The sequence below is a fragment of the Equus przewalskii genome, chromosome X (genome assembly GCF_037783145.1).
Source record: "Equus przewalskii isolate Varuska chromosome X, EquPr2, whole genome shotgun sequence".
NCBI classification, from domain to species: domain Eukaryota; kingdom Metazoa; phylum Chordata; class Mammalia; order Perissodactyla; family Equidae; genus Equus; species Equus przewalskii.
The window spans coordinates 26,317,825-26,335,819 of record NC_091863.1 but is presented as its reverse complement, the minus strand read 5'-3'; the positions used below and the strand labels follow the sequence as shown (position 1 = coordinate 26,335,819).

The window sequence follows — 17,995 nt, the reverse complement described above, 5'->3', positions numbered from 1 at the left end:
CTGCTTGTAGACTGTTTTGTACTGTTTGTTTGAGTTGAAAAGATTAAGGCAATATGATATAATGCTTTTAAATATATCTTTAAAATATATTTTAGCTATCAAGCAGTATCAAAGTTTAGCCTAGAAAAATCTTTCTTGGTTCTGCAGTGACTGACCAGGAATGCTTTTCATAAACCTTCTTCAACTTTTATATTATTTAGCTGTAAATTGACAATTTTATAACATGAACTCATATTGGTTTCTTTTCATATATTGTTCTGTCACCTCAAGGCTGGGACTTAGAAAGCTTGCAGAGTAGAATAGAATAGATCCTTAGTAATACTGTACTTAGAACCCTGTATATACTCTTGCTATCATCAGAAAGTTATTCTTTATAGTCATTAATGCTTGTGATAAATTATAACAGGTTTGCATTTTACAGATATTTATGTATTATATTACCATAGCTAAGGATGTCCAGCCTTTTTCAATATTTATAAGACATGGTTCACTGTTTTTATTCCCTACTGAGGCATTATAGTTTTATCCTTCTCAATAGGGGTTTTTATTAATTTAATAAGAGCTGCTTCATCTTCAGTGACATTGTCAGGGCATTGATTTTTCAACCTCAACAATTATGAAACAACTGTTTTTGGTATATAATTGGCAATAGTTTGTGAGAGAATTTCTAACAGAGTACTTTGTAGAGAACAGGCTAAAGAAACAAACATAAATATTAGATAATTTTAGCATAGGAAGGTCACGTGTGTGGATTAACGCTGCTTTATCTTTTGAGCATTCAATTTCATTCAACTCAACAAAATCTGTTAGATTTTTACAAATACAACACTGCCTCGGATACAAACTAATACTTGCTGTGGGGCTGGAACTTTTGAAAAACAAAAAAAAGACCTAGGAGAAAAGGATCTATTTTTTAGGCTGCTTGAACAGGAGAGAGAATTTCATCAACATTTCTCACAGTTAACTATAAATTGGAAATTTATTTTAAATTTATCATTAGCTTTATACAATATTCTGTCATCAGCCTAATAATAGACTATTATAAATAGTTTCAAGAAATGGAAGAAACTATGATAATATTGGTAATGTTTTCATTTTAAAATTTAAACTGAAGAATAATATATAACAGTAAAAAATTGGCAAAATGTCTTATTTCAAAGTACAAGTATTTGAAGGTATATTCTTTATTATTTTTGAGGGAAATTCTGAGTAGAAAATTACTTGGAGAAGATGAACTCTAAATACACTTCGAAGTTCAAGTTCATCTGACATATTTGACCACTGAAAGTGTGGAACAACTTGGGCAGACATTTTATTAGCTAATTAAAGAAATTTTTTAGTCTATCTGAATAATCTACTTATCTGTATGTCATCCTATTTATGTATCTTAAAACAGCTTTGATCAAGCAGGAAAATTGAGTTCCAGCATTTCAGGAATATAAATTCAAAAATTTCCTGTTATCGTATGGTTACCTAGAAGCAATTTACATTTAATCAATAGTGTCAGCAGTGACAGACTGAAAGTACTTAAAAAAATGTGCAATATCGTATGAGTGCTTTTCTGATGCCTCGTGAGTCACCTTTATCAACTTCTACTCTCATTTTCTGAAATAACAACATCATTCTTAAGTGCCTACTAAAATAGGAAATGAAATGATTTACCTAGACATTTCCTTCAGCCTAAATATAATGTGTATGTATTTAAAAATCCTTGAGAGGAATACATAGTAATGATGATAGATATGCAGTTTAGGCATACATTAATTTTCTTACTTCTTTATCTGTCAGTTTATGTTGGTTATTTGGAACACGTGGGAGGCCTGTCTCATGAACTTGAGTGGTATTAATTCATTTGTAGGCATCCGTTAAAAATGGCTACATGTTACCCTTTTTTTCTTTCACATGATTCCTTCCTTCATTACTTTCAAGTGCTTTCAGCCAATTAGTATATTCTAGGACCTTATCAGTTCAGTTTTATATACTGTTAAACCTGACATAATATTTCCTTCTCTATTAACCATGTGTTTTATACATACAATTAACATAATACACTTAAAAGTTGAATTCTAGGCAACAGTTCTACTGTAATTGTGGTTCCCGGACAACCAGTATTGGCATCATCTGTGAGCTTGTTAGAAATGTAGGATTTCAGACCTAATGAATCAGAATTTGCATTTAAACAAGACTCACAGGTGATTTGTTATGTATATAAAGGTTTGAAAATCAATACTCTAAGACACAATCTGGGACTTTATCAGACTCCTAGGTGTTCCTTCTTTCATTCTGTTGTCACCACAGTTAAGAATTTCAAGCTGAGTAACAGGTCTAGCCATTCAACTTCTGGAATTGAACACATGGTAATGTAAGTTAGTAATTAAAGCAACAAAACCACCTCGTCTGATCACAAGGTCATAGGATAAGATGTCTGAGAATCCGGGACCTGTACACTGTTCTCGTGAAAGCCTTCCTACCAGCTGCTAAGGTCAACAGGCCTTGGGCTCTTTCTGGGACCTATGCTTACTTATACCCATACCAAATCAACTTTTAACCAAGTTTTGTTGGCAATCTTCAAGCTAATTAATTCTACATTTCTCTTATCTCTATTATCTTTGTTTACCACCCAGAACATAGGTACCTCTATTCATCTATCCTTTTTTCTGTCTTCATCTTTATGCTCCTCTGCACTCTCTTTCCTCTGCCTCACTTTCTCTTCCTTGTGCCTTCCGACACTCTCTCACTCTGCACTCTTAAACGCTTCTTCCAAGGCAGACTCTTTGTCCTATATACTCATCCTATTTGTACATGGAAAGCACTTTTACCCTCAAGAACACCACTAAGACTGTGACTCTTTCACACCTGCACTCACTTAGAATTGCTAATTTCCTTACTTCTCAGGGCCAATTCCAAAGGCACTGCTCTCCATGTAAACATATCTCTTCTCTTGTGTTTCATGCCACGTGGCCATCTATCATTCACCATTTTGTTATTTTCTCATTGAAGACTTTGGCACGAGATTCACAGTCTTCTCTACCCAAGTTATGCCTTCATCCTTAATAACCTCAGCCCATGTAGGCTATCCTGCTATCTCCAAAAGCGTATATTTCCCTAATGTCCTTAATTCAGCTACCCACTTGCATAACTATACTGTAGATGTTTCATTGCCAGACATTACTCCATTTCTGAAATACCATGCTTGAACAGATTCCTCAGTATTTCTTCATAAACTTTCCATGCATCCCTAGTAAATTTTCTCCTCAGTTTCTCTCAGCAGTTATTTCAGGTTTTTATGGGTCTCCTAACCTTTTCCCCACCATTATGGTAGTTGATTTTTCCTCTTACTTTAATTAAAATAATATCTACAAATGTATTTGTGCTCATAGTCTAATATCTACAAATGTATTTGTGCTCATAGTCTCTTTCCCTCTGCCTTGGTGGAGGAGACTATGCTTTAACTAGTTAAGGCTAATGTCTGTGTGTGTGTTCTCACTATCTTCACTGTCTATGTCCCAAGGAACCTGATTCCATTCAGCCACACAACTATATTTTCAATCTCTCCCTATTTTCTGGATCTTCAGCATTAGCCTTTAAACAGACTGTTTTTCCATCTTTGAGAAAACCTTTCTTTCCTATAAACACACACATGAATATTTTTGTGCCTTATTTTACTCAACTTCTCTGCAGGACTAGACCCTGTTAACCTCTTTATCCTTCATGAAATTCTTTCCTCCTTTGGCTTATGGGGTACCACTATCTACTAGTTACCTTTTTTACACTTTTGGTCATTTGTTCTGTCTCATTTTTCCTTTAATATTGATATATTCCACAGTTCTTCTGTCTCTCCATTATCCTCATTCCTTCCCATTCAAACAGCATCTATTTTCTAATGACCCCCAAATATGTGTCTTTAGCTCCAGTCTCTCTCTTAAAGCCTAGACCAATATATCTACAGTCATGCGCTGCATAATGATGTTTCAGTCAGCAATGGACCTCATATACAATGGTGGTCCCCTAAGATTAGTACCATATAGCCTAGGCATGTAGTAGGCTATACCATCTAGGTTTGTGTAAGTACACTCTGATGTTCACACAGTGACAAAATTGCTCATTATCTCCCCAGACTTACTTTATTCTGCCTCTTTCCTTTCCCTCTTCCAACAGCCTAATTCAGAAACCTAAAAGCTAACTGGGTCATCTAGATTTTTCTCTACCATTCTCAAGTCCAGCCTTTGACAAGTACAATTAATCTCATTCCTTCAACAGCCCTTGAAACTGTCCAATTCTCTCTATTCCCGTCACCACAACCCTGATTAAAGCTAATATCATGGCTTACTTCTGTTTAAGATAACAACCCCTAGCTGATCTTCCCTGCTACTAATGTTGTATTCCTTTAGAAGTTTTCACGTCACTTCTGCTAATGTGAACTTATTAAAACGTAAGTATTATCCAGTTAGGCCTCTGTTTATATTCATTCGAGAAAGAAAAAAATAGTCACTGATAGCCAGGAGCTGACTTCGCACTTCAGTTAGACGTTGGAGTTGCTACATGCTGTACTAGTGTTCTCAGCTAGCCTGTGATGTTCTCCTGTTGTTTATGAACAATAGCTCAGAATGCCAGCATCAGACAAGAACACGTCATGATCATGATGGATCAAGACAAAAACATGACCACTTTGTAATCGTGTCTCAATACAGATAAAAATAATATTGTCCAAGCCACCCAAAATGACCACACATCCCCCATATTCACTAATATGACAGATTATGCTTGTTTACTAATCATAGCTTTAGACCCTCTGTATTCTTCATGCCATCTAAATAAAAAATTTTAAGATACTCGATCATAGAATTACCCCCACTTCCTTAGGCCATCCAATTAAAGGACAGCCCTACTTCCTTGACCCGCCCCCCCCCCCATCACCTTACACTAGCCCAAATCCTATAAACTCTTTCTCACATCCTCTTAAAGACATACTCCCATAGTTCCCTATTGCATGCCATGATGCAACAATAAATCAACCTAACATTGTTAATCTACAGGTGTGTTCCTAGTGGTCTTTGGCTGGAAGGCATTGACAAAATCAGTGTTTCCATGTAGCCTTCATGAAGACTACCATGATCTAATTCCTGTTTACTTATCCAAACTGCCATTTTTACATTGACTAGATTGCTGGTTTCTAGAAATGAGGGACTGGAAGTTAATTTGTTTTGGTTTTGCTTAGTTCCATTTTGGTATCCCAGTGCCTATTATAGCACCTAGTACTTAACACAATTCATGTTTGACGATATGAATAAGTGATTTTCTCAGTTCTGCAGGCACATTTTAAGACATGCTCTGCTACCAATATAAAGGCTATAACAACTTCTGAATAAACATTTGAGTGAATAAATTACTTTTTCTGTCAAAGGGCAAAACTTCATTATAGAATGTTAAGTGAATAGAAAATTAATTGCTTCTAAAGTCAGAGTAGGACTCTGGGGGATCTGGAACTTACTGTCGTATTAATTAGAGAAGATGTCAGGAAAGGCGGAGGCTTTTAAGAGATGCCAATAAAGGAGGAGGATGAGAGGTCATAGAGTGCTTTTAATCAACTTATTAAAGAATTAGTAAACTTCCCTTTTCTGTATACTTTGTTTAAAAATTATTGTACTTGTTTTTTGCTTTATATTATCGTACAACTCAATTGCCTTTTATTTTGCTCTCAAAATTGTACATTATAGAATTCATAATTTCTGTATGATCTCTGAGATTTTTATGAGCCCCTAATTTAAAATCAAGAATACATTCCTTATGGAATGATTCACTGATACCTTTTTTTAGCTTCTCTATTCTTTACTTGAAATTATATGTGCTAGATACTTTAGAATCTGAGAAGTATTTTCTAAACATATGATCATATATTGAATATATATTGAGCATTTCATATTCTGTATGTTCAGAAAAATAATTTCAAAACTGTTCTATTATAAAATAGTTTTAAGATAAAAATAGTATGTGTATGTAGGCAAAGTGCAATAAAACAAGGTGTGCCTGTATGCATTTACACTTTCATAGAGCATTTTAACTGTGAGTGGGGTGCAAGAGGCCATAATACTGTATATGGAGGCTTATGCTACAATAGACCTCACTTTATTATGCATCTGCTATACACCAGTCACTATTCTAGGCACTGGTGTGAAGAAGGAAATATACACGGATACTTGACCTTATACAGTTCATATTCTTGTGAGGAAGATGGAAATTAAGCAGTTTGATATATAACACATATAGAATGTTAGTGATAAATGCCGAAGACAAAAGTAAAGAAGAAATGAGGGCTAGGAAGTGTGTGTGTGTGTGTGTGTGTGTATGTGTATGTATGTAAATAGAGTGGCAATAGAAGGCCTCACTGAGAAAGTGACATTTAAGTAAAGATCTAAAGGCAGTGAGGAATTGACAAATAACAGAGATAGGAGCATTTCTAGCAGAGGGAAGAGTAAATGCACAGCCCTGAGGCAGGAGCATGGCTAGAGTGTCAGAAAGCAACAAAAAGTGTAGCTGGAGCTGAATAATCCAGATGTGTAGTCACAGGAGAAGAGGTCAGAGGAGTTAAGGAGGTTAAGGTCAGGGGGGGCCATGGCTGGAACTTGGGCTTTTACTGAGTGAGAAGGGAAGCTATTGGAGAGTGTGCTGACCTCTGTTGTGACTGGCTACCTCTGTCTGCTGTGTTGAGAATATATCATCAGGGAGCAAAGTTAGGTGTCAAAATACCATTTCGTAGGCTATTTTGAAACACCCAGACCCTGGAGAAATGATGGGATCTCTTGACTAGTGTGGTAGTAGTGAGCACGGTAATAACATCACTTTCTGGATGTGTTTTGAGGTTACAGCCAACAGAATTTTCTCATGGATTGAATATGGGGTTTGAAAGAAAGAGAAGAGTCAAGAAGGATTCTAAGTTTTTGGTCTGAACAAATGGAAGTATGGATCGGGCCCTAGGACATGCTAAATTTAGAGGTCAGGGAGATGAGGAGGAACCAGCAAAGGAGATTGAGTAAAGGCAGCCCTTGAGGTAGGAGGGAAACTTGGTGTGCTTGTAGTCCAGTAAGGCAAATAAATGTTTCCAAGAATATGTATCCTCTGAATCAAATTATGATAATAGTAAGCTGAGGACTGAGAATTGGCCATTGAATGTAGCAGCTTGGACGCTAATGGTGACATCAATAGCAGCAGTTTTGATGGAGCTGAGTTAGGGAATAGGTGTGAGGGCTAGTTTTTACTTCACAAGGTGGACCTGTGGAAGGCTGATGTTTCTCTTTCATGACACAATTTTTTTAAAGTATGCCCTCCCTTTTCCAGAGCTATATTTCTCTCCAGACTTTGTTTTTTCTGTGCATTGTACATATAGCTCTTTGAGAAAATAAGAGAAGCTAGAAGCATTAGAAACTAGTAATCCTACCTATTTCAAAGCAGAGGTTCATATATTTCATTTGAGAACAAATGCATGTGTGGCCAGATCCAGGAGCAAAAAGGAGTTTCAGTGATGTTTATATTGAGTGAACTTCTTTACCACTTTGTATGTGTGATTATTTGGACACTTCCCACGTTTCTGGGAGCAAGGTGCTCTAACTCTTGTCACAAAAATTTTTCCTAAACTTGTTTTTAAGATTATTGAGATCACCTTGCGTTAGAATGACCACATGTGCTAGTCTGTCTGGGGTGTTCTCAGTTTATGTCATTCCATTTATAAGCTTAATTATGTCTAGCTTCCCATTTTACTATAAAAAGTATCCCAATTTGGGCAATAAATTATATGAAGAGCCTCCTTGAATCTCCTCAGAATCTCTAGAGGGCAGGTATCTTTATTGTTATTTTACATAGAAAATATTGAGGCTCAGAAAGGTTGAAACATTTCTCAAGTGTCAAACAGCTGGTAAGCAGTGGAGACAGAATTCAAACCAACCGAGAACAGAATGACTCCAAAGCTTTTCCTTATGCCTCCTTTACTGTCTCTTTGCTACCCTAAATTTTCTCATTTTTAATCAACCATCTATAGCTGTGTCTGAATGAAATGTTTTCTGGACTCTTCACTCTCTTGTTCACACTCCTCAAGGTATATTTGTGTCAATATTTCTCTTTATTTTCCAATATTTCTCTTTAAAGTTATGTTACTTAACAGAACCCATATATATCTAAACATTGACAAATATGTGGAGGCCATTAACTGCTTCCGTCTTGGGTCTATTCTCTATTTATGCACCAGTTACTCAGTTTGCCTATAATATACATCTGACAATGAGCTACCGTAATTGAGCTGTACACAGAGTTGCCAATCAGCCTATAGACTGGCAGTGTCCATTCTAAGTGACCAGGCATTCCTTCTATCATCTTGGTGCCCATGCTGCATTAATAGTTAAATATTTTGCATATCATCCTTAACTATATCCAAACTATCAGGTCACCTTTGCTGTGGGTTGTAGTCAGATATGTTCAAATCTGATTAATTTCCGTTGAAATACCCCTAGAAGCAGCAAAGTATGCTTGATAGAGAGCTGAATTTATAAATAGATGATCAGTGTTGTAATGTCGCATCTAAAACATTCTACTTCTATTATCTTGGATATATGACTTATTGATGCTTAGTTTTCTCTTGTATAAAATACGATAAAATAATACTGACTCCTATCTCACAGAATTATTATGACATATATATGAAGCAATGTACATAAACTGTAGTTTGATAGACAGCATAAGAACTACATTTTTATCATGGTTATACCACTGTTTTATCCACAAACATCTCTGTGCCTCACTTTCTCCCTCTGTCAAATTGGCAGAGTAATAGTACCTACTTCATAGATTCTTGTTTTGTAGTGGTTGTTGTTATTATTTATGTTAGAATTACTGGAATAATGTGGTTAACTAAACAAGATACTTAAGTTTAAATATTATCCCTAAGATATTCAATCATAAGTTTGTCTCTCTGTTGGTAATTGATCTGTTAGATGCTTAGAATAAAGAGATTATGATCGTGACATTTAGAAGACCATTGATAATTTCTTTTCATCATTTATGAAGACACCATGATGTTCTGATTTCTTTATATAATACCATTTAAGAAAATAGCAAAAACTTAATGTAGATAAAATAGAAACTATTCTGATAGAAAAGGATAAATCTAAAACTCAAAGAACAGCAATTATTGTCATTGTTCTTATTGTCATTTTGTTGTACCATAAGTATTTTTTTCTGTCTCTTTTATTTATTTTTTTTTGATGATGTAATTCAAATTTTGGGCACCCCAAATCCTGCTGTAGCTCCTGATAGTTGTGAATATTATATATTTACTTAGAATGTGTTTATTATTATTTCTCTTTTGAAGTGCTCGGAGTCCTTTATAAATAGTGTTTACCTTTTAATAGATAACAACTTTAAAGTATTAGAAAACATGTATGCCAATAAGCTGCTAAGGACAAAGAATTTAGAAGACAAGATATGAGTTGAGAAAATATGAGTTTGAGAGCTTTGTGTAGGTTCTTACCTTTAGAAAGATACTGTGGCTACTTTATTTTCATGGACTTTTCAGTTCAAGTAACAAGCTAGAAGCTTCCATGGTTGTCCACATGCTTTAGTAAACAATTCAATAATGTCTTTGTGAAACTGACTTTCAGGATAACCCAGAAGTTTCACCTGCTAATTGGTATGGGATCCTGGGAATATAAATCCCCGCACACCACAATCTGTGTGCTATGAAACTTTCAAGTAGAATCCAAGATATTAAAATGTATCTATTACCTTTGGAGTTTCCCCACTGATGAAATGAACTCGAGTTTTCATTTGCTGCCCTTGACAGCATAATGTAAAATGTATATTTTCCAGCTAAACTATAAGTACTTTAAAAAAGACTGTTATTTTATGCTGTTTTATTTCCGTCTTCATTTATTCTGCTAAATTTTAAATAGGATTTTATGTGTTATAACTTTTCATTATGGGATATATTCTATTGTCTCTAGGCTCTTTTAGCATTTTGCACTCTTGACCTTGAATCCATTAATCCTGGTTCGTGAAACTCTTTTTCTTTTTTTTGCTTTTTAAAGATTGGCACCTGAGCTAACAACGGTTGTCAATCTTTTCTTTTTTTCTTTTCTTTTTTTTTTAATTTCTTTTTCTCCCCAAATCCCCCCAGTACATAGTTGTATATTTTAGTTGTGGGTCCTTCTAGTTGTGACATGTGGGGTGCTACCTCAACATGGCCTGATGAGCGGTGCCATGTCTGCGCCCGGGATCCGAACCTGCAAACCCCAGGCTGCCGAAGCGGAGCACGCGAACTTAACCACTGGGCCACGGGGCCGGTCCCTGAAACTCTTTTTTAAGTAAATTTGAAAAAGACCTCTAATCAATTGTGTCCATTCTTTAAATTGGAGAATCTTTTCAAATATTTAAAAATATATGGGTTATTTTGTGAGCATTCCTATTGTTTGGTGTGCTTAGGAAATAATCTAGCCTGGATGATTACTTATTTCTCTGAAAATATTTCTGATGTTGCCATATTATCTATAACTATATATATGTCTACATATCTATATCTATCTGTCTTTTACTATTTGAGTTCCAAGGAAAGACACTAGTTCTGTACTGTACAATTAGAATTGACATTTGACACATGTAGCTATTTAAATTTAAATAAATTAAGTTAAAAACTAATTTCCTCAGTCATGCTTGCTACATTTCAAGTGCTCAATACCCACATGTGGCTAGTGGCTACTGGATTGTACACTGCAGATATAGAGTATTTCCATCCTTGCAGGAAGTTTTACTGAACAATGTTCTGCAAAGTGTGCATGCATCTATTACATGCCTCTGACCTGTACTCCAATATTACACCTTGGAATACTTGTTTAAATGCCTATAGATCTAAATAAAGTTTTGAACAATAATCGGATGTAGAATAACCTCCTGCACAGACTCAAGTGAAATATTTGTATAATGCTATTAGTGAGTCCTAGAAGTATTGCTTTTGCTATATGTTAAATGCATTACAGCTTGCTTTTTCGGTGCATAGTTGTTTTAGCACATATACTTATAGCCACCTCTTTTTAATGACTATAGTAATATAGTTCTACTGCATCATGTTTAAAATTTATGTTTCTGTAGAGACATTCTTAGCTAAACTCAACAGTATCAAATGCTAGTTTTTGTTGATTTAAGTAATTGTGTTTTGTTGTTCAAAACTTAACCCTGGTTAGGAGAAATGAACAAAGGAATTTAGAAAGCTTTTTGAAACTGAATCTGTTTTTCTTTGCATTGGGAGTACTTTGATGATTTTAGAGAGAAAAATTAACCCACAATTTTCTATTGAGATACATATTTTTTTCTAAATTATTCGTGCTAGTATGTTTTTCCCATTGTATGTACTTACTGAATTTTCTATTTGATTTTTAATACAGAATATGTACTTATGTTATTAGGAATAATTTCAGAGGTGTATATTTAAAAGGTAAATTATATTTTAATTATCTGGCGCTTTATCCTTTTGTTGTCTGTCATGATTTTCCTTTGTTGGTTCTTTTTCGTTTTTGGCAGTCTTCCATTACAATGCATCAGAGACTATTATGTAAAGAAAGGTTAAGAGAAGAACTCTTATTAAAAAATAGTAGCAATTTGATATGAAAATGACTTGTGCTTTCATTATCATTTTGATGCTTCTGGTGCCAAGAAACTTGAGAAAAAATCTTTAGATTCACATAAGCTGACAGAGTGAAATATCTTAAGGCTTGAAAGGGCAAGTAGAAGTTATAATTACTGTGTAGCTTCACTGTCCTTGTATTGAAATACTCACCTTTGCTATCATGCTGCAGGCCATCGAGCGAGAAAAAGCCGAGAAGTTCAGAAAACTGCAAGATGCCAGCAGATCAGCTCAGGCCCTGGTGGAACAGATGGTGAATGGTAATTACACGGAGTTGATTTAGATAATCTTCTTAGGGATTTGATAAACACATAGGTTCATATTTATCAGCTGAATTATATCAGACAAGCACTTCCTGAATGCAAATTTAAATTAAAGTGAGTTTGAGAGCTTTTTATTATTCTTTCTTAATGCTAAGCAAATTATTAGAGGAAGTTCAACTTTGAGTCCAATGGAAGAAAATGGGACGTGGTAGAATATTTTATCAATCTAGGGCAGAGAAATCAAATTTAATGCAAATCCTGCTAGCATTTGTCCAAATAATTTAAGAAAACAAGGTTTGCAGAAATAATTGGAAATGTAAGCAATCATTTAATATATGTAAAGTGATTATAATCTGACTTTAAATAATTCTTGCAATACATTTTTCCAAACAGACTAAAATTATGTGGAAGATTTCATCAGCGTACCTATTTGCTAATAATACATTTGACATTTTCTATGTTGCTTTTCTCACTTATTATTAAAATGTCTCCTAAGGGGAACTTTTATTTATTTATTTATTTATTATTTATTTATTTTTGAGTAAGATCAGCCCTGAGCTAACTACTGCCAATCTTCCTCTTTTTGCTGAGGAAGACTGGCCCTGAGCTAGCATCCATGCCCATCTTCCTCTACTTTATACATGGGACACCTACCACAGCATGGCGTGCCAAATGGTGCCATGTCCGCACCTGGGATCCAAACCAGCGAACCCTGGGCCGCCGAGAAGCGGAACGTGCGAACTTAACAGCTGCGCCACCGGGCCAGCCCCAAACTTTTATTTTTTAACTTTAACTTTTTTTGAGTGAGGTAAAAGTAAAAAACTAGCAAAACTTTTTTTCTTTTTAAAGAATGAATTAAAGTGAATTTTTGGTAACACTTAGTGCTTCAAATCTGAGCAAAATATGTTATTGACATCAATTGTGAACAAACTTCTTTCAAATTGTCATTGTCATACTACTATGGTCATTTCCAGATATAAGTAATTTATGAAAAGCAGGGATAATGCTATTTCTAAACAAGATTTCTTTTTTCATTTTTCAAAGGATAGGTTTACAAGGATATTATAACCAAATATAGGAAATGTTTTTGTTGTACATGTCAGCTTTTTACAGAACCCGCCTGCATTCTGGAGCATAAATTCGATGTATGAATTTTTTTTTGCATTAATTGCCGTGATGGCATTAAAAAGTTCAGTGATCTTTCTAGGAAATCAATTCAGTTCCTTCTGCTAATGAGCCCCAAGACTGTATTTGGTTAAAAATAAAAACAAGCAAATATGACAGCTGAGGATTGGGTTTACAAGTTGATGAATACATAGACAATGCAAAATACTAAAAGGTGGTTGTTTAGATGTGTGTTGCTAGGTGGATTAACTGATGAGTTTGATAATGACATATTCATGTTACATAAAATTATATGATCTAAAAAATATTCTTGTAGCTGTTATATAATTTCCCCTACAAGCTACATCATCACTTTTTCATTTTTATAAGCTGATATGAAATCCATACTTTTAAATGGTCTCATTTGACAAATATCAAGCATACCTTACCTCAGATCATCTGGTAGTAGCATACACTGAATTATTCAAAGAGCAGTTAAACTTTAGAAATGAAGGGAAGGTGTTTGTTTTTGGTAATTGAAACTACACACAGGATTAAAATGATCATGTGATTAGTGATAATAGGATTTTCTAGATTATTGCCCTTTTAGCTCTAACTTTTGGAGGCATAGAGAAAAATCAGGACATAGATTAGATCTTTAATAAATATTAATTGATTAAATTCTGTTTAGCATAGCAAAAATAAGGCAGTAGTTGAGATAATGGCATTGGTAATTTTGGTCAGAAAATAATACTTCTGAGGCAAAATGCTGAACTGTGTAGAAAGCAAAGACCAGTAAGGGTTAGGAGTATGATTTGAGACATTCCTCTTTGATTGACTGTATTGATTAAATGTTAAGCTGTCATTTGCTATGCCAATGAAGATATGGTCTAACTGATACAAGATTAGGCTCAAATTTGAGCTATAACTAGAACATAGCTCTCCTCCATTCAATCAAATAATTTACATAATTATTAAAAAGTAGACTCAAAGATTCTAATTTCTTTTCCTTTTTTTGTCTTTCACAGAAGAAATTGCATAATATTTATCTTACGTGATTGTGCAAATTGTGAGTTAAGTCAGATACACAGTAAGTGCCTGGAGGACCTTTCCAGGTGTATGTCAGGGGGACCCCTAACCCTAATTCATGGTAGCTCCGCTAGCATAGAGCCCAAAACCAGAGTTTATTGGTGTAGCTCAGGAAGCTGAAAGACAAATCAAGGTTTCTCTAAATCAGGTTTCTCAACAGTTATCCCAGTAAAGCTCTTAAATTTACAAGCCCAGAATTTCCTTTCTCAAGTTTGGGCTATGCAGTTATAATAAAACTCATAACCGTATAAAACACATGCACTCTTGTCCTTTTATTTATAGAAAGGAAAGTGAGAGCTGAATCAGGGTACATCATTTAGGGCCTCATGTGAAGTCTATTTCTTTTACCCACATATCTTTACCACATATCAAAAATTAAGATAAAGGTAAATCATTCTTGTATAATGTTATAGTATTATGCAACTAATACAAATATATGTAAATTTTATTTATGTTTTACTGTGGTGACATTTAATATATTCACAATGCAAAATAAGTATGAAGAATAACATAAGTATAGCTGTTATATTTTAAAGAGAGCATTTTATAAACTATATATATATTATCCATACATAGAAAACTGAATTTTCTACTTAAAATAATTTTCCATAAGATTAGGATACTTTTAAAAATATCTAGAATGATTTTGGAACTTGTCTTTTAAATTTTCCTTCAGAATGAAACTCTAAGACATGCAAAATAATTCCTTAATGCAGTACTTATATTTTATATCAGTTTTGACCCAAAGTGGTACATCAGACATATTTCCAAATCACTTTTGGCCATTTCTAAATATCTACTGAAAGAGTGAATTTTTAGCACCGCTGAAGAAATGCAGAAAATAAAATCTGTTAGTCCTGATGGTAACTTCTAGAAGGAATTTAAGAAAGGTGCTGACAAACAGTGTGGGATGGGGTCTTAAGAGTTAAAAGTGCGGAGATTACCAATGTAGAAGGGACCTTCATTTGATGTTGCAAACTTTTGTTAAAAATCAATTGTATGTTCTGAGAACACTATTTCTTTTAACTCGTGTTCAGTTTTGCAGGGTCACATAGAAGTTATAATCAATTGAAGATAATTTTCATTTTGGCTATACATTTTCAAATGTAAAGAGTTGTATGCAGAATATTGAAATACAGTTAATATTGACTATATTGTGAATTTCACAGTAATGATTCATATTTGAAGAATATGCAGATTCAGCAAGAGATTCTTATTAATTTATTTGGGACATTTTTCTAAACAAAAGGGTAGTTACATAAATTATTTGCATATTTTAAAGCTATACATGAACATTTTCCTTATGGATGTCCCAGTTCTTTTGGAAAAGTGCAAGCGATCTTCATGGTCATAATAGACTAAAAAGAGAGGCTACAGTGCTTCTGACAGAGAGTGCTAATGAAGAAATCGTGTTTCTGGGGTTTTGACATGAAATTTGGGTATAAATTTTAACTGATTTCTCTATTTGTAACTAATTTTTTTGAACTAACATTAAATTAATTTGCTATTCGTACGTCAACCTCAAATCACTGGAAAAGTATGGACAGCAGTAGTTTGATAGAATGTTGGGTTGTGCAGAGAACCTCTTCTTCTTGCAGAAATTTTTCACAGATATAATCTTTATGACGCTTACTCTCAATATATATATAATATTATCATAGTCTTCGTCTTAAGAAATTGTTAACTTTCTAGAACTTTAATGAGAGTAAGTGGGAGACTAGATTGGGTGTACCCAGTGATCTAATTGTGTTTCCTATAGCTGGGTTCTACTGAATATGAGAATTTTCAAATTTTTACTTTAATTTTTTAAAGAGGATACGATATAGCCTTCTTTGAGGTTTATTTTTATATTTCTTTAAGCACAAAATGGTATAAAATAATTAAAATTTTAGCAACTAAATATGGTAAAGAATCTTGCTACTACATACATACTATTGCTTATTAATGAATCCTGATTTTCCAAGATTTTATGTTGAACAGTTTTTTTAACTGATCTACTTAGTACAAAGCAAAACCTTTTCATTGTATGTGTGAGAATATGGGATCTCAGGTCAATCTAGAACATTTTTATACCTAAACACAAGCATACTTCGTTTTTATCTATTTGGGATTAGACTTCGTTCTTAGTCCTTTTTGTAAAATAGTGTTCTTGCATCGATATTTGTTTCCTGATCACTCAGATATAACAAAAAATATCTTGTTTAGATGAATTGTTTTCCTTTATTAATATTGAAATTACCAAAAAAATAGTTATATTAAAACATTCGTTTGCAAACATCTATAAACATAGCTCAATTTCCCCTTCTTTAAGCCGTAAAATAGTTTTGCCACAATTTCCAGAGGAGATCATATAATGTAATTATCGAATAGGGTTAGCGATATTTTCTACATCAAATTGTACTTCCCTTTCAGTTTCTAATTGTAGTTTTCTGTGTGTTAATTAAGAGCCCGAAGACAGTCATTAAGGAAATGTTTAAATAAAAGTAGTAATTATTAGTATATTAGACTAAAGGAACGTCTCAAAACCATCATCCCCTGAGTGTTAGATTATAGTGTTTAAGGTGATACCTAATAGTAAGTCTGCTAAGGATCGTAATTAAATAGCACAGACTGATAACACAGACGAGGGCTCCTCTTATCTATATTAACAACTATGGAACTGTATTTTTAGTATTTTGGCTTATAGCTTGTTAAGTACTTCCACATGAATGATATCAATTGAATTTGGGCAACAAAATATTGTCAGATGGGCAGGGGCAGGGATTATAGTCGCTTTGGCTCATCTCAAAGCCAAACTTCTCATGATCCTCTTTTCATGACATTGTGAAGGATTTTCTGTGGCAAAAATTCTTCTAATTATGTATTTTAATGGGAAGAGATTTTGCAACTGGTCTGTATACCAATGGGGTGTAGAAATCGTACTATTTGCAGTAGTCCAGTCCCTCCATTATGAATGAGTAGCTTTCTACAGTTGCACCCATTTCCTCTTTCTGTTACTCTTTCCTAAGTTCTGGGCAATTTGATTTATGTCTCCTGTTTCTCCACATGACACTTGGGATTATTGTCTACACACAGTTCACACTCAATAAATGTTGTTAATTGACAGACACGTTTTTGTTTAGCTCTGATCTCCAAAGGAAGAGACTATGCTTGTGTGTATGTGTAAAGGGAGATTATAGTGGTCACTGTTGTTGCGGAAAATTAGTCACAAGAACAAATATGAGTGGGAGTCTGACTTTTTTCTCTTTTAATTCAATAATGTTTAGAAATAGATTCACTAACATAGTTCTTTTTTCGTTTTTTCTATGTGTTATATTCACTAGGGGTGTGAATTTTGCATAAATACATTAATTTTTAAAAGCTATTATTTTAAAAAGACATGGCATAGCATTTGTATAAAAGTTAATGTGATCAAAGAAACCCACAGTTTCTACAGAGTCTACAATACTCAGACCTTATTTTCATGGACTCTGAGTAAATTTCTCTTACATTTTAGGCTGTTATGTTGAATGGTAAATGGACTTATAATGACCCTCACTTAATGTGCAGCAAAAATAGGAGACTATTTCTTAGCAAGTTTATTTTAAATTTTCATTCCAAATATTCTTCTAATTCAAGGGCTCTAAAAACACAGGTTTTGCATTTATTCTACTCTGGCTTCACAGCTAATGATGAATATACTTGATGAGGAATACTTCACTTTAAGTGGCAGTTCTGAAGTACTTGCATGGAAGGTGGTGCACAATTAAAATTATTCTAACAGTCTGTTATACACTGTACACAAGTAATAAAATTAATGGATGCACTTCAAGTAATGATCCATTTCCTCTGGGTGCAATATATTTATTCATAGACTATTTCAGGGGTTGTTTAGAAT

General features: G+C 34.0%; 1 protein-coding gene across 8 annotated transcripts in view; it reads left to right on the top strand.

Moving 5' to 3' along the window:
* DMD (dystrophin) overlaps window positions 1-17,995 on the top strand; it is a 2,264,041-nt gene that overhangs the window by 958,137 nt on the left and 1,287,909 nt on the right. For all 8 annotated transcript variants that reach the window (XM_070604303.1, XM_070604310.1, XM_070604305.1 and 5 more), the window contains one exon: window positions 11,835-11,922. In XM_070604303.1, coding sequence (XP_070460404.1) covers window positions 11,835-11,922 — 88 coding nt within the window. The remainder of the gene's footprint in view (window positions 1-11,834; window positions 11,923-17,995) is intronic.